The following is a 22,288-nucleotide window of genomic DNA, read 5'->3' as shown; positions in this document are numbered from 1 at the left end:
ACATATAAGTCATGACTTCTAATTCTTTCTGGATAATTTATAGTAAATTTTTAAAGTCGCGATAGGGGACCCGGAAACCGTTCTGGCCCTGTCTGACAATAGCTTTAATATCTCTTAACATGTAACTCCTATGACCGTTTCGTTTCTTCCATATGAAAGTAGACTCATCAAGGTTCATTTACATAACTTATTCACTATTAATACTATTCCTACAAATTTTTGTGATTTTTCAAAACCACACCACTGCTGCTGCCAGCATCTGTTTTCAAGGTAACCATTACCTATTTCATGATTTCCACGATTCAATTGGCCCTTTTTGCATACATAGCACAAAGTGTGATCACAATTAACCATTCCAATGGCTAATCTTTTCAAACAATTCCATACCCCATAATGATCATCATACAAACGATTATAGAATCATACTAAAACGATATAAGCCATTTTCGCATGGCTATCCAAGCTTACACAAAACCGAAAGGTACATGACCTTCAACAATAAGGTAGTCCTATACATGCCATTTCAAAGTTCAACCAAAATTATACCAAAATGGAGGCTTTGATAGTGTAGATGACTTCGACTTTAATGATCCCAAATCCGATCGCTAACGAGCAAAATCTATAAAAGAGAGCCAAAGCAACGGGTAAGCATTTTTTATGCTTAGTAAGTCTCAAGCAATAAAATCAGCTTTAACTAAAGCATTACATTCACATAGCCAAATGAATCATTTCATTAATACACATTCACATAATCATACTTACTTCACACTTCATCGTTATACACTTTCACAAGATATCAACCAATTCAATAGCTGAAAACTCGTTAGTCGATTGAGCGAATGTTACTCAAACATATCGACTTTTCCAATGCACATATAAACATACCTTATTCTTTGGGCTTTTCGAGCGTACTAATTAAATTTATTACAGCAACCAACGCCACCTCCAGCCCAAGCTTCTTGAATACAACCGGATATAACCACATGCACGAATGCCTTGGTCTTAGCCCGGATAGAACGACTTGCACAAATGCCTTCGGTATTAGCCCGGATTTAACAACTTGCACGAATGCCTTGGTCTTAGCCGGATGTAGTCACTAGCACAATTGCCTTCGGTCTTAACCGGATATAATTACTAGCATAAATGTCTTGGGACTTAGCCGGATATCATTCAATTGCTCATGCACACATATACATCAATAATCATTACACATCCATATTTCATTTTCGTTACTAAGGCTCAAACACAAACATATCACTAGCATAATCGCCTTCGGGACTTAGCCCGGTATCATTCAAATACTCATACACACATAAATCAATAATCATTACACATCCATATTTCATTTGACATAATTCGAGTAGGGTCATTTCTTGAGGACTTACCTCGGATGTCGCCGATCGGCTTCAACGGCTATTCGACCACTTTTTCCTTCCCTTTATCGGATTTAGCTCCCTTTGCTCTTGAGCTTAACGAATACAAGTAGAAGTATTCAATATTTTTATCAATAATGTTTACTTGTCAATCACATTCGCATCTCATATCATCTCGCTTTATTATAATTTATCATTCAACCTTTAAACCAAAACGCCATTATATGACCACATATACATACATCCATATATTTAAGCTCAAGAATTTTAATATAACATCAAGTGCTCAATTTACTCATGTGGCCGATTATACATGGTCATAATACACAAAATCAAAAATAAATTCCAAGACTTTCACATCATATATGTACTAAGCCGAATCGTTGGCCAAGTTCACATACATTCTTCAACAATTCCTTCTTTAAACAAACACATCTAAGCCTTCCTTTCATATTATCAACTCCAACCATATACATTATTCAAGTATAACATTTTCATATTCGGCAATAGTATTACACATAATAGCCGATTCTTCTTACTTTGTATTTATGCATCTACTTGATCATTCGCTTAGTTCAAGCACCCATACACCAAGATTCATCAAGTTTAGCATGAAACATAACCTTAATCCTCAATAACCATTATGGCCGAAAGTTCTAGTCACCCCAAAATCACAATTTCTAACATGGGTCACCTAAAAAAAATACTTGGTAACTAGCTCAATTTCATCTAAAATTTCAAGGATTCATATGAATTTCTCACCTTATTTATGGCTTAGAAACCAAATGGTTGCTCTCTTTTCTCCCTTAGAATCGGCCAAGAAGAATCAAGAACAAAGACTTGTTTCTTTCACCCATTTCTAATTATTCCTTAAATCATAAAGGCAACAACCATTTCCCTAAACATCTTCCATGGCGAACACTTGTATTACTACCACCTTCAAAATTTTTGACATGGGCAAGTAAAGGACTTAGTAACTAGCTTCATATATGCAAAGATTTCAAAGACTAACATGGATTCCATACCTTAGTTCAAGCTCAAGTGACCGAATGCTAACTCTTCCCTTTTCTTCTTGAAGGATCGGCTAAGCTAGGAGGAAGATGAACCAAACTTTTTTTTCTTTGCTCAATACACGGCAATGGGGAGGGGCAACCACACATACCCATTTTTTTTTCTTTTCTTCCTACTAACACCAATATAATAACCATTCTAACATCAACCATTAGCAAAACATGTTGGAAACATGTTCCTTTGCCCATAATTTGTCATGGCGGCCACTAACCTTAGGAAATGGGATAATTGACATGCAACTCTATTTATTTCACTTCATGCATTATTAGGCCACTTAAAAATTCACCTATCACATTTTCCAGTCCTAACACATGGGTCCTTTCTTATAAATTAGCACCTAATTAATAAAAATCAAGACACGAAATATTTACGCATACAAATTCCACATACAATAAGCACAGAATATAACACCTAATTATTCTTGTGACTCGGTTTTGTGGTCCCGAAACCACTCTCCGACTAGGGTCACATTAGGGGTGTCACAAAAACATTCAGAATACATTATAACCATAAAAAACAACTCATAATAATCTCCAAAGAAATCAAAAGGGAATCTTCAATCTTGATGGAAATCTACTTCAGAATCCACTTAAATGGTGTTTTTCGAGTTGTTTTCTTAGTATTCTATGATGGCTATTTCCCATCTTCTTCTTTTTTTTGTTATATATACGTCTTAGAATGCCCGAAAAACCTAAAAATCACGTTTTCCCGCTAGATTAGAGTGCAAATCACGGAATCGAAATGGCCTGCCACATGATCGTGTGGAAAGGGTCAGCCCATGTGACTCTTGTAACTTACTCCGATTTTTCAATTTTTGCTCGTTTTTCGCTTCTTTTACTCCCAAACGCTTTACTAAGTATAAAAACATGAATTTAAAGAATTAAGAGTATAAAATTCACCATTAATATCGAATAATGACTTAAAAACACATTAAGAATGAGGCTAAAAACATGTTATTTTTAGCACATATCAAATATTATTTCTAAAAAAATGTGTTCATGTTATTTTCGTGAATTTAGAATGTTGTAAATTTTATATGTTAATAATTTGATTGATGTAAATTTTGATATATTTGTACATTTGTACTATTTTCATTTTAAGTCTTGTTTTAATAATTCTATATTGTTTTTATATGATTTAACTTTAAATTAAAAAAATAAATAATTATACTCCCGAAATAGAATATGTGTTTAAAGACGCGATAATTATAAACCCAATCCTCAAACATCAAATCAGTGAGAGTATAAATACAAAAATTCCATGACTTGGTGGGGCTGGCCCTTTGTTTTTAAAAGGGGAGTGGCGATGACTTTGATGTCTACATCAGGCCACGTTTGGGCAATAACCAAACAAAAATAAATAAATTGATTGTTTGACCGGCAAATGTGGTTCATTTTATCACGGCATTGTAGTTTTAGTTTTATATTCATGAAGCACCACTCCCATCTCAATCATTTGCTGTGTGAACTGCGCTGCCCTTTAGAAATTTCATTTCTTTCTCATTAACCACATTGAATTAGTCAATTCAACCCATCAGCTAGCCTTGGATTTCTTTCAGTGGTTTATTAATTGTCATCAACCACTGCCATCTTCGTCAACCCTTTGTCCCCTTACCAAATACCCTTGTTTTTCTTTTTTAAATATTATTTTGGTGGCTAATAATCCATACCGTACCTAATTTCCTTTTCAAATGAAACAGCAATCTTATAGATTGTTTCCTTAGTTTTACTATTAATCCTCTCATCCATATTTTTTACCCATAAAACAGAGAAACCCAACATCAATGGGATTTTCAATACTACTCCTTTTTTATTTGATTCTCCCATTATTCCTTGCTATTCATGGTCTTGGAGCCGATCCATTCTTTCAACACAGTTGTATCAGCACAGCAGGTAACTACTCTGCAAACAGCACTTACCAGGCCAACCTCAACACCATCTTCTCTCAGCTCACCTCTCAGTCAGATTTCAACTATGGCTTCTATAACCTGTCTGCTGGTCGAGACCCCAATCAAGTTAACGCTATTGCACTTTGCAGGGGAGACAGAAACCAGGAAGATTGCAACAGTTGCCTCAACGAATCCATATCTGAGCTCAGCCAGCGATGCCCGTTTAGCAAGGAGGTGGTGGGATGGTCTGAATTTTGTACCCTGCGTTACGCCCACCGTACCCTATTTGGAGATATGGAAACCTCTCCTGATTCTTGTCTATATAACACACAGAACGTAACGAATGTTGATGAGTTCAATCAGGCATTGGATAACCTGTTGAATAATCTGAGCAGTCGAGCCGCAGCTGAGGGTCCTCTCCGCAAGTACGCGGCAGACAACACAACGGTCGGCGTGTTTCAAAGAGTATACGCCCTAGTACAGTGCAGTCCCGATTTGTCCGAGCAAGAATGTGGTGATTGTTTAAGTGTGGCTAAGGAAGGGATTAGAAGTTGCTGCTTCGGTAAAAGGGGATGCAGAATTCTTAAACCAAGCTGTCTCTTGAGGTATGAGTCTGACCCATTTTATCAGACTCCACTTCCGCTACCGTCACCTCCGCCGTCTGTAGCTTCTCCTCCTCCTCCCGCTCCTCCCTCTACTGAAGGTAAAGTTATTTTATTTTGGCATAATCTGAAAATTTGCCCCTAACGTTATCCGACAAATATAATTACAGGCATTAAATTTTGATTATAATTTAAAATATATATAAAAATTTAATTTAGATTTAGTTATATATATTTAAAAATTAAATATAATAATTTATCTTTATATTAAATAAATATAATTAATCATATATGTAATAATAATAGAACGTAGAATGATATTATATCAATAATTATTTTAATGATATGTGAAAATTAAATGAAATAAACATTTAATGTATAAAATTGTAAAAAATAAAGTATTATATAATTTTATACATTAAACTGAAATTTAATTTTAAGTAATTAGACATTAAACTAAAATTTAATTTTAAGTAATTAGACCATCTTTAAATTCTAGTAAAAAATAAAAAGGAACAAGTAAACTTTTTATAATTTTCATAATTTTATTTGAAAACCTTAATTTTTTTTGAAAATTCATAAATTTTATTTTTAATTTTTTATTTTTCATAAATTTTAAATTTTTTATCAATTTTAAATTGTTTACTGATGTAAGAATACGTGTGGGATGCTGCGTCGATCGACACATCAGCTGTTAAGGGTTGCGTAACATTTTCTATCCAAATTTGATTAATTTGACCAAAATTTTAAAATGAAAGGTCTTACTCAAAAAAGAAGAAAAAGAAAAAGAAACCGGGGCTAAAATGACTAATTAAGCAAACATTAGAGGCAAATTTGGGCATTATGCCGATTTTTCTCTTTCTTGTAAAATGAAGAGTCAACAACTGAGAAACCGCAGAGCTCTTTGTTCGAAAAAGGGGAAAATTTTTCTCAAAAATGCATGGATAATTTTACTGTTCTGTATTTTGGCCAGATTTATTTTCTAAGGTTTTCTGTTCATTCGCTGTCACGAGATCGGGGAGGCCACCACTCACCTATTAGCGTCTACTCATTTATTGAAGGGCGGCTATTTGTGACTTTGTACCTCCTCCAAATATTTAATTTCTTACCTTCACCTTAAGTTATGGCCTTACTTTGCTTGACTTTTTTTTTTCAATTAAATTAGTCATATATGTAATTATTTTTAATAGTCAAATATGTTTTTTTAAGATTTAAAAAATTAATCGATTTTAGAGATAGGATATAAATGTATTTTTTGTAAAGTTGGCAGGAAAGCACGTATATTTGAAGAAGCTTTTGTTAATATGTTAGGGAAAACATATCCCATTGAATGCATTTTATTTGAAATTTTCAAAAAAGACTTTCAGTTAGGTATATTTTCTTGACATGTCAGCAAGAAGAATACGTTTTTACACATACTCTTTAAAATTAATTTATTTCTCTATTAAACTAAAAAAAATAAATTACATTTTAAAAAATATGAACGGAAAAAATTTAACTCAAAAATCAATATTTTAATTTAATATAAGTTAAATTTGTTCAGTCCGACTTCACTTTTGAACAAGTCAGGAATGAAGCAATTGTTACAACGAATACATCCCCTGTGCAGTCACGTGGTCCAACTTACGACCTACAACCTATGAATTACAGTCATAGAGTAATTCCCACGTAGTAGAAAGTGAATTTTATTTATCAATTACAGTGCTCATTACTTTTTACTTTTGCAGGAAATGGCAATAACACAACCCGCATTATTATCATTGTTGTTGCTTCAGTTGTTGGAATTTCCATACTAATTGCTTCCTCCATCTGCATCATTCGGAGGGCCAGAAAGACCCCACAACAATTACTTAGAAGTAAGTAAATATATAAAATTTGACTTGATTCAATAAAATGTCATTTACTTTATCTGAAATGTTCAAACAATTTCGCTTCTTTCAGCTGACGATGATGAGGTCATTAGGGCTGACTCCTTGCAGTTCGAATTTGCCACTGTTCAGGCAGCAACTAATAACTTTTCTGATGCAAATAAGCTTGGCCAAGGTGGATTTGGAGCTGTTTACAAGGTAAAGATATTGTTAAGAAACACATTAAAGAGTAAAGAAGAATTCCATCATATCATTTACAGAGATAAGGAGGGTATTTAATACAAATATTGCTGCTAACTAACTAACTGAATTACTGCTTAACTAACATAACTACTAACACTAAAGTTATTCATAACATGCCCGAGCTTTGCCAACTTCCTTTCATGAACCATAACATGCCTAGAGCTATGTCAACTTCCTTTCATGCTTAGAGGTACATGATCATCAGACACCACACGCAGCTAGCTTCTGAACTTGCTGAACAACCCGATTGAGAGAGGTTTGGTTAAAATATCAGCCACTTGATCTTGGCTGGATACATGCCCCACTTGCAAAGATCCCTCAGCAACCTTCTCTCGCACAAGGAAAAGATCCAACTCGACATGCTTAAATTTTGAGTGCATGACAGGATTACTGGCAACAGCAACAGCACCCAAACTATCGCACCAAACTAAAGCCTTGACCTTGATTGGAGCAGAAAGCTCAGATAGTAAGAACTGAATCTAGATCATTTCAGCGGTAACATGCGCAAGGCTCATGTATTTTGCCTCTGCAGTTGATCTAGAAACTATCTGCTGTTTGCGAGAACTCCAGGAAACAAGATTACCACCAAAGAAAACACAGAACCCCGAAGTGGACCGTCGCTCATCCGAGTCAGACCCCCAACTGGCATCGAAGTATCCTTCAAGTAAAAACTTTGAAGACCTAGTAAACTGCAACCCATGACTCAGGGTCCCTTGTAAGTAACGTAGGATCCTTTTGATAGCCTTAAAATGAGAATCCAAAGGCTTGTGCATGAACTGACAAACCTTATTAACAGCAAATACAATGTCCGGCCTAGTAATGACAACGTATTGGGGAGCACCTACAATGCTTCTGAACAGATGCTCATCTTCAATGGGATTACCCTCATGACTAGAGAGGTGGCAGGTGGAGACCATAGGTGTAGGAGAACTATTTGCCTTGTCCATTGAGGCTCGACAAAGTAAATCTCGAATCTAATTTTGTTGACTGAGAAATACACCATTAGCAGAATAAGTGACTTGAATTCCAAGGAAATAGTTTAACCGCCCGAGATCTTTGAGAGAAAATCGATCATGAAGTTCTGTAACAAATTTATCTATTGCTGAAGAGTTGGTTCTAGTGACAACTATATCATCAACATAGACCATGACGTATATCAACTGAGACCCCGTCTTTTGAACAAAAAGGGAGCTATCAGCCTTAGACGTTTGAAACTTAGCCTCGAGAAGAAACTCTTTCAGCTTATAAAACCAAGCTCGAGGGGCTTGTTTGAGACTGTATAATGCTTTCCTCAGCTTGCAGACAAATGTTTGACCACCGGGCCCTAGTTGTTCAAACCTCGAAGGTTGCACCATGTAAATGTCCTCCTGTAAATCACCATTTAGAAAGGCGTTATTGATGTCCACCTGTCGGAGAGACCACCCTAGTGAAATAGCAAGAGCCAGCACTAGCCTGATCGTTGTGGGTTTGACAACAGGACTAAAAGTCTCCTAGAAGTCAACTCCCACTTCTTGAAGATAACCTTTAACAACCAACCTGCCTTTATATCTAGCCACCGAACCATCCGAGTTTCTTTTCACCTTAAAGATCCACTTGCAGCCAACAGCTTGATGTCCAGCAGGTAAAGGCATGAGATCCCAAGTACGATTTGAAATCAAGGCATCGTATTCTGCTCGGGCAGTAGCTATCCACAGAGGGCTCTGAAAAGCTTCACTAATGGAAGAAGGCTCCTTGTCAGCTAGAATAGAAGAGAAAACTTTTGGTTTGAACACCCCACTTTTAGACCGAGTTTGCATGGGATGCAAATTTGTAGTTGAAATGCCTCTTGTAGAAGAATCAGGCTGAGCAGGTAGAGCTAAAATATCAGCTGGTTCTAAAGAACCAGACCTTGTTGGAGAGGGAGATCGAACTGAAGTACCAGCTACTGCTGAAGAATCAGAACACGTAGGAAGAGAAGCATTACTAGAACTAGGAGCAGACACAGGAGAACCTCTAGATGGTTCAGAAGAAGGAGAGTTTGCTGAACCAGGCGAAGGAGTTTGAAGAACCAAAGGAACATAAGACTGTTGACGATCAACTCTGACTGATGCCACAGGTGAACAGTGAGAGAACCTCAACTGAAAAGGGAACTGAAACTCGTCGAAAACTACATGCCGAGAGACAAGAACACGACCAGAATTAGTAAGGCACTTATAGCCTTTTTGATTGTCACCAATACCACACACTTTGCAGACCGAAATTGTAACTTATGTTGATTGAAAGGCCTTAAGTGAGGAAAGCAGGCACACCCAAAAACCTTCAATTGAGAATAAACAGGTTGATGCTGAAAAAGCTTCTCATATGGACTGATATGATTTAGAACAGGTGTAGGCAACCTGTTAACGAGATGAGCTGCATGAGCAAACGCATAAGACCAGAACTTCAATGGCACAGAAGATTGAGCTAACAAGGTCAACCCCATTTCAACTATTTGCTTATGTCTCCTTTCAGCAACACCATTTTGCTCAGAGGTGTGGGGACATGTGATTCTATGATGAATGCCAAGACGAGACAGTTCCTTGGACAGCGAACGATATTCGCCCCCCTCCCCCCCTCCGGTCGCTTTGAAGAACCTTGATTGAGTGATTAAACTGCACTTGCACCATTCGATAAAAATGAAGGAAACACTGAAACACCTCAGACTTGGACTTCAGAAAATACAACCAAGTATATCGACTATGCATGTCCACAAAAGAAACATAATAGGAAAAACCATTAGATTGCACATGAGATGGTCCCTAAACATTAGACACTACAAGTTCAAAGGGGGAGGAATACACCGTTTTTGAAGAATTAAAAGGCAATTTGTGAGACTTGCCAAGGTGACAAGCGGTACATATATTGGGTAAACTAACGCTCTTAAACGAAACATCACAAGAACGCAAAACATTAGCAAGCGTGGTAGCACACGGATGACCAAGTCTGTTATGCCATAACACAGGAGATGAAACTTGAACTGTGTAAATAGTAGGCAATTGAAACTGTTGAACATCAACACCAGCATGAGAAGATCGCGAGAAATCAAATCTATAGAGTCCCTTATGCATGTGGCCCACTAGCAGAGTTTTCTTTGAATGTAAATCCTTCACAAAACACAAATAAGGGTGAAACTCAAAGTAAACAGCATTATTACGAGCAAACTGTCCTACAGACATTAAATTTTTGCACACTGTAGGAACATGTAGAACAGTTTGAAGGCTTAAAAGCCTTGAACCAGCCATGAAGTGAGAAGTACCTACATGAGCAATGGACACAGAGGCACCATCACCCATAGAAACTTGACTTGTACCTGTGTACGGGGAAGCAATAGCTAGATTGGCCATATCAGAAGTGATGTGATTGGTTGCCCTAGAATCAGGATACCAAACCTGATCAGGTGGAGAAGAAGCATGAGCTCGAGAAATCTGCTGACCGGATGAAGGTTGAGGACACGACCCGCAGCAATGAGACACAAGTGAGTAAGAAGAACAGTCTTGACCATGTAACCGATGGTAGTTGACTGATATCGAGCTAGTGGAACCAACACCAGAAAAGTTCTCATCAAACCTGTGATAACAAGTTTGAACCAAATGTCCAACTTTACCACATAGTTGACACTGTGGCCTGGAGCGCGACCAACCTCGACTCTGCCCTTTGGACCTGCCACGAGACCAGCCACGAATTTTCCCTCTGGACCCTTGTTTATGATCTTGAGAATAACGACTGGACTCAACAGACTGTTTCGAACTATCATTATTCCCTGGTTGTCGAGAAGTCGAATTGGCTTGGCAAGGAGCTTCTGTTAAGACTTCCAATTGTCGTGCCTCACAGTCAAGCAACATTTCAATCAACAAATCAAGAGACAAAGGAGTCGCAGACGCAAACACCCGAATAGAATCAAATTCAAGAGAGAGACCAAGCAAGATGACACTCACTTGTTCTTGCTCAGAAACAGGACTACCAGCAGCAGTCAAAGTATCACTAAGACACTTTACTTTAGAAACATACTCTTTAACAGAAAGATTCGCTTTCTTGAGGGAGTATAAAGCATGACGCGTGCTCGAGACTTTAATGGTAGACTTTGCACTAAACCGCCTTTCGATGGTCATCCATATATCAAAGCTGGTCTTAGCAGTAGTAAGATGAGCCAAGATATCATCTGTCACAGTGGACAATAACCAAGAAGCAAGAAACTTATCTTGTTTCTTGTGAACCAGAAAGGCTGGATTTTCATATTGTTGACCATCAGACCCAACGATGAAAGGAGAAGGGGAAGAAACAGTACCTAGAACAAATCCTTCAAGACCATATCCTTCAAGAATCAGCAAAAGCTGTTGTTTCCACAAAAGGTAGTTATGATCAGCAAGTTTGATAGTGTCGTGTTTGGAGAAGTAATGAACGGTAGGTGTACATAGACTGCCAGATCCATGCGAGTGAACAGCTTCACCAGGACTAGAGGAATGACGAGGCGTGTCAGCCACAGGTACAGCATCGGGAATGGTGTCGGTCGCCATGAGAGGGAAAAAAATTTTACACCAAGAAGACCATAGCTCTTGATACCATGTTAAGAAACACACTAAAGAGTAAAGAAGAATTCTATCATATCATTTACAGAGATAAGGAGGGTATTTAATACAAATATTGCTGCTAACTAACTAACTGAATTACTGCTTAACTAACATAACTGCTAACACTAAAGTTATTCATAACAGATATCCCTTGTCAAAGAATATTAATTCATTTCAACTATGGAAGTTTAGCCTAAAGTTGGAAATATGGTATAGGGTCAACTTCCAAATGGAGAAGAGATTGCTGTGAAAAGACTAGCCAGGGATTCTGGACAAGGAGACCTAGAATTCAAGAATGAAGTCCTCTTAGTGGCCAAGCTTCAGCACCGCAATTTAGTTAGGCTCCTTGGGTTCTGCTTGGAAGGGCATGAAAGGCTTCTCATTTATGAGTTTGTGCCCAACACTAGCCTTGATCATTTCTTATTTGGTACAATTTCTGTTCTAGTACTATATCACACATATACAGTTTGTTCTTATTCCTTTGTTATCAGTCGGAGACTTACTCCTGACCGTCTAATATTATCCAGATCGAGTCAAGCGTGCACAGCTGGATTGGGAAAGGCGCTACAAAATCATAGGTGGCGTTGCTCGCGGCATCCTTTACCTTCATGAAGATTCTCGACTAAGGATAGTTCACCGGGATCTTAAAGCCAGCAATGTTTTGTTAGATGCAGAGATGATTCCTAAAATTGCAGATTTTGGGATGGCAAGGTTGTTTGTACGGGACGAAACACAAGGCAATACCAGTAGAATTGTGGGGACCTAGTAAGTACAAAAACTGCATCTCTACATATTAGAAATGTTCTTGGAATCAAGAATGATAATATAGAAATGTTGACATGCAGTGGATATATGGCACCCGAATATGCTATGCACGGCCAGTTCTCAATAAAATCGGATGTTTACAGTTTTGGTGTTTTAGTTTTGGAAATTGTAAGTGGTCAAAGAAACAATTGCTTTCGAAATGAAGAAACCGTGGAGGACCTAATAAGCTGTGTAAGTATGATTATCTAAAACTATTAAATGATTGTATGAAACTCGAGTTCATCTTGAGTATGTTGCAGGCATGGAAGAATTGGAGACAAGGGACAGCAATGAATATAGTTGATCCAACATTGAGAGATGGTTCAAGAAATGAAATGATGAGATGCATACACATTGGATTACTATGTGTTCAAGAAAACGTAGGTGACAGACCAACTATGGCTACAGCTATTCTAATGCTTAATAGTTTCTCAGTCACACTCCCAATGCCTTCCCAACCAGCATTTTTTATGCACACCAACATCGAGTCAGACATGTCATCTTCGTTGGTGTCTGAATCCTACCAATCTAGAAGTGAGGAACTCCCATTGTCCCAGAATGAAGCTTCAATTACTGATCCATATCCTCGATAGCTTTTCGGAATTATATTTATCTTCCTGTGTACACACGTCTTAATTGTAAGAAATTTAAATTTACTATTTCCCCCACCTTTTTGAACTTTCTGCGCATAAAGTATTATTATTATTATTCTTTTTGGTACGACATAAACTATTATTATTTTTGTAAGAAATGGTAAAAAAGAAAAAGGAAACTCATTTGGACTGCTTCTATATTTCAACTTTCTATTTGATTTCTTCAAAACTGGAAGTAATTAGGCATACTAGAAAACCATGAATAATTATTTGATACAAATATGCTCACAAATAGATTAAATCTTTAATTAGTAATTGAAAAAATCAATAGGACACATAACAACATTTTAATCTTGCTTGTGTGTTTAAAAATTTTATACTGCTGTATCTAATAATAGTCTATAAATCATATAAAGTTAAGGTTAATATTTGATATGTTAACAATTTATTTATTTTTTAATTTCATAAATAATCTTAAAAATTTGACACATATTTCTTTATTTAGTATTTATTTATTTTAATATTAAACTATACCTCTATAGAATACTTATCAACCCCTAATCATGTTTGTAGAGTGTATAAACTTCTCTCCATAAAGCTATATTATTAGTAAATAAATAATTTTAGAAATTATTAAAAATATTAAGTTATGATTCTCCCATCAAATAAGAGTCCTAGGAAACGGAAATTTAATTTATCGGAAGCCAAAAAAGTTGACTGTCTGACATATTCAACCTAGATAGATTATATAAATTTTGGACAAACACGTCTAAGTAGTCCTTTATAAATGCTCATATGAATTAGAAGCCTTTCTAATAGGATTTCCAGAGCTGTATTGAATTTCATTACATTATTAGACTGAAAAGATGGAAATGGGATCTTCAACACTGCTTTTCCTTTTAGCTCTTAGCCTTGTTTTCAACTTCAGTACCGCCCAGAACTCTAATAAATTGACGACTTCAAGTTGTTCAAACGGTAGAGGAAACTTCACCGCCGGCAGCACCTACGAGGCGAACCTCAACAACCTCCTCTCTTCATTCTCCTCAATCACTGCAAATGATTATGGTTTCTACAATCTGTCCGTCGGCCAAGATCCCGATACGGCTAACACGATTGCGCTCTGTCGAGGAGATGTGCAGCCTGATGTTTGCCTTAGTTGTATCAATAACGCCACAAGTGAGATCACGAGTGAATGTCCCAATAGGAAGGAAGCAGCCATTTGGTATGACTTTTGTATGTTGCGTTATTCTAATCGTTCCATCGTTGGTGTCATGGACAGTAGCCTTGTTACGGGCCTGCTGAATCCTTCTAATGTTACGGATGCGGACAGTTTCCGTGGAGCCTTGAACAATTTGTTGGTCGACCTGATGAATAAGGCCTCATCGGGTGATTCTCTTCGCAAGTTTGCTACAGGGAATGTAATAGATCCCGCGTTGCAACCAATATATGCGCTGGAGCAGTGCACCCCTGATTTATCCCAGGAAGATTGCACCACTTGCTTGGAGAGAGCTTTGCAGGAAATCCCTGTATGTTGTGGCGGAAAACGAGGAGGCCAAGTGATTTTGACTAGCTGTTTTGTGAGGTTTGAGATGGAACGTTTCTACGATGAACCAGCAGTTTCGCCTCCCCCCGGCGGTAATACATCTATATGCACATCCGTTCTACATATGCTTTTCTGCAGGAAATTAAACCAAGTGTTTGCTTTCTTTTTTTTTCAGATAGTAACACATCTCGAATTATAATCGCTGTAGTTGTTCCAACAGCCAGTGTTGTGATAATTATCATCTGTATCTACTTCGTTTTAAGAGCTAGGAAGACCAAGGAAACTGTTGAAAGTAAGATTAAACGTATTTCCAACCATTTAGATAAATATTGACTGGTTCAACTTTTATCCACTAAATAATTACTTGCTCCTCCTATGGCAGCTTTGGACGAAGAAATTATCAACCCAGAGTCTTTACAATTTGATTTTGGCACCATTAGAACTGCAACAAATAACTTTAGTGATGAAAATAAGCTTGGGCAAGGTGGCTTTGGGTCTGTTTACAAGGTAAAAGGAAATATTATACGTATGAATAAAGCATCCGCAAAGAACATTGTTAGTGTTTGACATGTGTATATACTTTGTTTGGATCTTTCAGGGTAGGCTTTCCTTTGGACAAGACATAGCTGTAAAAAGGTTATCCAGGGAATCTAAGCAAGGAGACTTAGAATTCAAGAATGAAGTCCTGTTGGTAGCCAAACTTCAGCACCGGAACTTAGTCAGGCTGCTCGGTTTTAGCCTCGAAACAACTGAAAGACTCCTTGTCTATGAGTTTGTACCTAATGCGAGCCTCGACCGGTTCATATTCGGTATTGCTGCATTTACACTTGAATTTACTTGACATTATTTTTGGTTAGTAGAAAGCACAATCTGATATCTTGCTGTTATATATACAGATCCAAAAAGGAGGGAACAATTGAATTGGGAACAACGATACAAAATCATAGGAGGAATTGCTCGAGGACTCCTTTATCTTCACGAAGATTCTCGGCTTCGAATTATTCATCGCGATCTCAAAGCTAGTAATGTTTTGCTAGACGCAGATATGAATCCAAAAATCGCAGATTTCGGCATGGCAAGATTGTTTACTATGGATGAAACACAAGGCAATACAAGTAGAATTGTGGGAACCTAGTAAGTTCCTAAAGTAGTAACATTTCTCCATGATAAGATAAACTACATATATACACACGGTTCTAACTAGTTCTTATTGTTGACTTATAGCGGTTATATGGCTCCAGAATATGCAATGCATGGACAATTCTCAGTCAAATCCGATGTATTTAGCTTCGGAGTATTGATTCTGGAAATTGTGACTGGTCGAAGAAACAATTGTTTCAAAGATAGAGATAACATAGAAGATCTGTTAAGCTATGTAAGTATATATGAAATAGTTGTATATTGAAATAATGTTGGATTTGTTGATAATCTTAATAAAAATGGTTGCAGTCGTGGAAAAACTGGAGAGAAGGGACAACGGTGAATCTCATAGATCCAGCTTTGAAGGTTTCTTCGTCATCTGAAATAACGAGATGCATACACATTGGGTTACTTTGTGTTCAAGAAAACGTGGCGGACAGACCAACCATGGCATCGGTTGTCATCATGTTGAATAGCAGCTCGCTGACACTTGCGATGCCTTCAGAACCGGCATTTTTCATGCATAGCTCCACTCAATCAGATCTCTCATCCTCCTCGACATATAGTTCAAGGGTTACCGTTTCCATTACTAGTCATTCCAATGACGAAGTTTTCCCCTTGGCCAAAAATAGAGAGCCTTATCTCCAGTAAATGCTTTCAGTTTATTTCAATTGTTTACGATTTTGTTCTGTTGTTTGACTTGTATGCATTAATGAACATGTTTCTTTATCCTTAAATAGAAACCCTTTTTATATGTTGGCTTGTCTTGGACAGTTTAAAGTTGAATCATAATTCGGTAATTAAAAAAATCCTATTTTAGTGCTGAAATCTGAAAATTCTAGTTTTATAAATGGTATAAAAATATAATTCATTTGCCAAAACTTTTGACCAAGTTTTGTTTGAGGTATTCAAAGGCCGAAACTATCTAACTAAACCAACCTAAAACTTCAACAAAGTGAACATCAATTTAGAGCCATTCACTGTATTAAAGAAAAACTAACTGCTACGAACTAAGTCAATGCATTTTTTTTTTTTTTTTTGTTTTGAAGACCCAAGAAATTATTCATGACTACGCAAGCCAAAATAATTTCAATTTAAAATATTACTCTCATATATATATATATATATATATATATATATATTTGTAAAGACGTGTGTGTGTGTGATGGGATGAATTTGTTTCTAAATTACTTGAAAGAACGCGGGTCTAGCGGGATCAAGAAGCCCCAAGTCGATCTGAATTTTCATGAAACCAAAAAATTCCTCAAGACATTAAACCTGAAAGGGTAGGAAAGTAAATAATAATAATAATAATAAAGGCCAATAAAAGTTAAACGCTTAAGTACGAATAAATGTCCTTAATGCATTTTATTATGGAGTGTTGAATGTTGATAACTATTTACCATATAAAGTATAATAGACCAATTTTAGCCTGGGTCTAACTCAAATAAAATAATAAATAGTCAATAAATAAATTAAAAAATTCAAATTTATTAATAGTCCAATGGCCCAAAATTAAAACATAAATTAAAACCAAACTCATTACACATCAATTAATCTAAATCTGCTGTCCAAATTTTATAAACCGTAGCCCAAATCAGCCCAATACCAAAACAAAATAGCAAGAAGAACCCTAGCCCCTAAGTGCCTCGGTCGCCGCATGCCTAGGCCACCTCGCATGCTGCCTCCTCGCATGCCACCTCCTCCATGCGTCACACGACACCTACAACAAAATCAAATACAACAGCAGAGAGAGAGCACGGGAGCAATAGAGAAGTAAATAGCAAAAAACAAAAACAATACCAATAGTTTGTAACTCAGCTTTAAAAGCCACTATCTCATCTTTGTATTTTTTTTTTACGAACAAGGTTAATAGAAAACAGAACAAATTTTTCTGAAGGTGATTTTTATTTGCGTTTAAGTTTCTATTTATTTTACTTTATTTTTTATTTTTATTTGATATACGAAAAAAAGGAGAAAAAGGGTACATTTCCATCGTCATAACCCCTTTTTTCAGTGTCGAAATCGGGCTAAAGGGGTTCGTGAGACTTGTGGTTTCGGCACTTGTGAGGATTTGAAGGCGAGCCTTCAAACGAGCCTTGAAACGAGACTAAAAGCCCATCATCGCGCATCATCAGCCACCGAGTACGGTTGTGGTACGGCGGCCCGCGAGGGAACCCGATCGTCGGAGAGACAAAGCAGGAGAGGATATTTGAAAGATGTTAGATTTAAAAAAAAAAAAGAAACAGCAGAAAGAATTTTTTTAAAAATTTTTTTTTTTGCTTTTTATGGAACAAGTAAAACGGTGTTGTTTAGGGCCGTTTCAGTGGCCTCAAAACGGTGCCGTTTCAAGTGACCCATGACCCGACCTGCTTGAAGGGCGGAGATTCGCATTTTATCCTCTTTTGGGATATTTATGCCCGCGGTCCCCTCGCTTTTGGAGCCGTTCTCAATTCGGTCTAATTTTATTTATTTACTTTCTTTTAGATCTGACCCGTTAATTTTAATCCCTTTTTAATTTAGTCCCTCTGTTCACAAGTTGAAGTGGCACACTTAAATGGGGTTTGGGATATTTTCCCAGTTATCCCCTCGCATTTTTCAGCGCATTTCAAATTGGTCCACTGCTTCATTGTATACCCGAATTTTCCTTTGAATTTTATTTAGATTTTAATTTAATCCTCTTTATATACATGGGTTTATTTTATTCGAATTTGGACCTTAAAATTTCATTTTATTTGTAATCAAGCCCTTATGCATATAAATTTGGGCTCTTTGATTTTCTTTATTTTTTAAAACTATTCTATTAATTTTAAATTTTATATATTATTTTTTTAAACTTGTTTTTATATATCATTTAAAATTGTTTTATTACTTATTTTAATTTTTTAACTTATTTGAACTCTTTTGATTTATTTTAAATTGTTTTATTATTATTTATTCTAAGTTTCTTTTTATATAATATTTATTTTATACTTTTATATTTATACACATATATTATCTATTTTAAATTTTTTATATATAATCTATTTTTAAATCGTTTTATGCATCATTGATTTTAGATCTTTCTTTTACATTATTTTAAATTTATTTATTACCATTTTAAAATTGTTTTACATTTTATTTATTTTAATTTACTTTATACTTTTTTATTTTTAAAATTTTTATATATTATTTAATTCATGTCTTTAATCATTAATGTTAGTATTTAAATGGTGTATGTTGTGAGATTATTGCCATTGTGTGTACTATGATTCGTTCATTTGTATTTTCATATTATTGCCATTCATTTGTGTAATATTTTCTTCGTGTATTATTATTCTATGCTCATTATTACATTTTATTTCATGTCATCACATCATGAATTAAATTCCAACGGGTTTCTCCATAATAGTCCATTTTATTTTACTCCAAACGAAATAAATGCACATTGTTAAGTGTTGTACTCGTTATCATTCAAAAAAGGAAATTTTACAAAATAAGACAATATTTCGCATTTGGAAATTCGAGAAATTGCACCCTAACTTACGGGGTTTCGATTTTCTCGTTAAACCTAAATAGCCAAATATCCTTTTTAATTTTAAAATACATGAAATTTTAATAAAAATTAAAGACAAATTTGTGCTCGAGAGTTCAAAGTATCGTGTCCTAACTTACGGGATGTGATACTTCGATATCTCGAGACGAGGGAATCTTAAGCAATCGTTTCAACTTAATTCAAGCATTTTTCAAAATAAACATTAATAAAAATGGATCGTATTTTAAAATCATTTCAAATTTCAACTTTCGACATTAAGACACGAATTAATCAATTAGGTATCAATTTTGGGCATTACGAGGGTGCTAACCCTTCCTCGTGCGTAATCGACTCCCGAACCCATTTCTTTGAACTTCGTAGACCAACAATTGTTGTTTTAATGAATCAAACATTTTATTAAAATGATCAAATTGCGAGATGATCTGATCACACCACATAAAAAAGATTGGTGGCGACTCCATTTTTCGTTCTTTTGTTTTTAAATTAAGTCGGTGCACTTTTTAAAAAAAAATAGTTTCGACAGCTTGGCGACTCCGCTGGGGAAGGTATAGGAAGGTCAAGCCACAAATTAACTAATTTTTTGTCTTTTGTCAAAAAATTGAAAATCCGTTTTAAACTTATGACCCTTTCATTGCATTTCATCTTTGTGGTTTTCATAATTTTATATGATTGGCTTTTGGTTCGAGTCTCTTAGTATACTTTTGTGCATTATATTGCATAATTGGTCAATTTTACCATTTGAAGTGGGAGTGAGAAACTATTCCTTCGTGAGGTCTTCACCTCCGTATAGGATAGCGGATCACTTTCGGGATACATTCGTACCTGCGTCTTAGTGAGATTTTCATCTCCGTACAGTCGTAAGGAAATGTATTCCCATGAATTGAACTCGGTCCGTATGAGCCTATAATGGGTGAGGATCGAGGAATCAGTTGGTTCAGGTACCTTTACTTTAGAACCAAAGCACATGTAATGAGCCCTAAGAGCGTACCCTAGGTAGAATCACGCCGAACCCTAGCGGTTACTCGAATAGATGCTTGATTATTTCCCGTTTGCTTTGAGTTCTATTTTTTTGTACATAATACTGACTTGTTGTGTTTTGCTGTTATTGCATGACATTTCATCATAAAAAGGTGTTGATTCACGTTCAATTACTAGATAGAAAAGCTTAACATGGAAAAGGCTTTTCTTGATAGAGTGGAGGATAATGCGGCCCTCCGAATTTGGTCTAAAAGGACGCAGCAAGAGAAAGGTGATAGTCTGACTGAGGGATATGAATCAGAATTGTGGGATTTCACCGACATCAGTGTGACTTAGAATAACCTACAAGAATTAAAGGAGATATGGGACCAATGGGGTGACGAGATCAAGCAGCTATTTCACTATAACTATGGCGACTTGCCCTATCTATTCGATATAAAGGTGGACAAGCATTTATTCCGAGCCCTCACCCAGTTTTAGAATCTCGCTTACAGTTGCTTCACTTTTGGGAGAGTTGATTTGGTACTGACCGTGGAGGAGTACATGGCCTTACTTCGTTGCCCGAAGATTAAAGCCGACAAAGCCTATTCTAGAGCTGCTAACATCCCGACCTTTGTAAAGAAATTGATGAATATCATGGGGATGAGTGAGCAGTGAGTTGCAGCTCAGGTTAAGTAAAAGGGAGACAGTAAGTGTATTCCTTGGAAGAACTTGAGAGATCTAATTCTAGCATATCCAAATATAAAGAAGAGAGTTGACGTTTTCGCTTTAAGCATCTACGGTTTGGTCTTCTTTCCCAAGGCATGATGACATGTAGATGAAGCAGTCTCAGACCTATTCGATCAACTTGATAAAGGGGTCACACCCGTCCCTGCGATCTTAGCCAAAACTTTTAGATCATTAAATGCTTTCCGAATAGCGAACGAGGGGAGGTTCATAAGGTGTGCACAACTTTTGCTATCGTGGTTCTATAGCCATTTTTAAAAGGTAAAAAAAGTCTCATATCAAGTTTTTTCTGAGAATTACTCTCTATTGAAAGAACTAGTGGCTACGCCAAGGCGGGATGACCTTTCTAAAGAGAAATAGACAGCGATTCTCCAGAACCTACAAGTTGAAGACGTCGAATGGAGGGCCCTATGGATGACCCCTGACGAGATCTTGTATCGGTATGGTGACTTTGACTGGGTCCCTCTACTTGGGATATGGGAAGCCATTGGATACGCTCCACTACTCGTGTTAAGGAAGTATCGATCAAGGCAGTTTATACCTGTGACACAAGGGTTGGCTCAGTGTGAGTTTTCATACAAAGGCGATAATTATAAGAAAAGAGTTCGTGAGATATCAAATGCGTGGAACCAAACCCTTAGAATGAAGGGACTTGCCGCGGGACCAATGATGACCCCCGAGTATGACTGGTGGTGGGGGTAAAAAAATCAACAACAATATCCCAATGCCAAGTCAAGAAAATGCTCGGCCAATAGAGGAGCACTTACGAGTAGTCCCATTTGAATTAGAAATCATCAAGCAAGATTTTGATAAAAGGAGTCGAGAATTGGGCAAGAAGATAGAGAAATTAGAGGAGGAAAAGATGCAACTAGTATTAGATGTTGAAATCCATAAGCTAAAGGCCGAGAAGCTAAGGAAAGGGAAGAATAAGGTCAAAGAAGATTTGGGTAGTCTAAAAACGGATTACAAAAAGCTGCATATGTCAATAAGAACTGCCAGTTTGGGTAAAACATCAAAGCAATGGCGACAAGAAATTAAGGAAGAAAAGGCAAGAGCCGACCAATAGGAGAAGAAGTTTCAAGATGCTCGGATACGGGAGGACACTCTAAAAAAGAGTTTGTTGAAGAGCCAAAATGAAAAGGAGAGGTTAATAGTTCGGGTGGAAGAGTTGGAAAAGTCATTACATCAGCATCATAATCGCAACTCCATGGTCGAATTAAGGGCTAGCCTAAACAAGATTGAAGAGCTGAAAGGAATGATAGAAGAACTTGAGACCGCACTACGAAATGGTGAACTTCAAGTTGAAATTCTTGAAGCAAGCAATGAACGTTGGAAAGA

The 22,288-nt window shown here is 36.6% G+C and overlaps 2 protein-coding genes across 2 annotated transcripts; both read left to right on the top strand.

Moving 5' to 3' along the window:
- Positions 1 to 3,905: 3,905 nt before the first annotated feature.
- On the top strand, positions 3,906 to 13,234 carry LOC108484822 (cysteine-rich receptor-like protein kinase 44). Its single transcript, XM_053029610.1, has 7 exons — positions 3,906 to 5,035; positions 6,662 to 6,790; positions 6,876 to 7,000; positions 11,848 to 12,058; positions 12,159 to 12,396; positions 12,477 to 12,627; positions 12,696 to 13,234. The coding sequence occupies exons 1-7, from the start codon at positions 4,228 to 4,230 to the stop codon at positions 13,026 to 13,028; spliced, it is 1,995 nt and encodes a 664-aa protein (XP_052885570.1). The 5' UTR covers positions 3,906 to 4,227; the 3' UTR covers positions 13,029 to 13,234.
- A 491-nt stretch (positions 13,235 to 13,725) lies between these two features.
- LOC128294038 (cysteine-rich receptor-like protein kinase 44) lies at positions 13,726 to 16,504 on the top strand. The gene is made up of 7 exons (XM_053029611.1): positions 13,726 to 14,663; positions 14,747 to 14,863; positions 14,954 to 15,078; positions 15,170 to 15,380; positions 15,468 to 15,705; positions 15,796 to 15,946; positions 16,021 to 16,504. Exons 1-7 carry the CDS (start codon positions 13,895 to 13,897, stop codon positions 16,360 to 16,362), a joined length of 1,953 nt encoding a protein of 650 aa, XP_052885571.1. The 5' UTR covers positions 13,726 to 13,894; the 3' UTR covers positions 16,363 to 16,504.
- The last annotated feature ends 5,784 nt before the right edge of the window (positions 16,505 to 22,288 follow it).

Source organism: Gossypium arboreum, chromosome 6 (genome assembly GCF_025698485.1).
Source record: "Gossypium arboreum isolate Shixiya-1 chromosome 6, ASM2569848v2, whole genome shotgun sequence".
Lineage (NCBI taxonomy): Eukaryota > Viridiplantae > Streptophyta > Magnoliopsida > Malvales > Malvaceae > Gossypium > Gossypium arboreum.
The sequence above is the reverse complement of the archived record's forward strand: the minus strand, read 5'-3'. Positions and strand labels throughout refer to the sequence as shown.

Coding starts and splice junctions, on each gene's coding strand:
- LOC128294038 (XM_053029611.1), top strand. CDS start 13,895: ATGGAAATGGGATCTTCAACACTGCTTTTCCTTTTAGCTCTTAGCCTT. Junction 14,664..14,746: donor AGTTTCGCCTCCCCCCGGCG/GTAATACATCTA, acceptor TTTTTTTTTCAG/ATAGTAACACATCTCGAATT. Junction 15,079..15,169: donor GCTTTGGGTCTGTTTACAAG/GTAAAAGGAAAT, acceptor TGGATCTTTCAG/GGTAGGCTTTCCTTTGGACA.
- LOC108484822 (XM_053029610.1), top strand. CDS start 4,228: ATGGGATTTTCAATACTACTCCTTTTTTATTTGATTCTCCCATTATTC. Junction 6,791..6,875: donor CCCACAACAATTACTTAGAA/GTAAGTAAATAT, acceptor CGCTTCTTTCAG/CTGACGATGATGAGGTCATT. Junction 12,059..12,158: donor CCTTGATCATTTCTTATTTG/GTACAATTTCTG, acceptor AATATTATCCAG/ATCGAGTCAAGCGTGCACAG.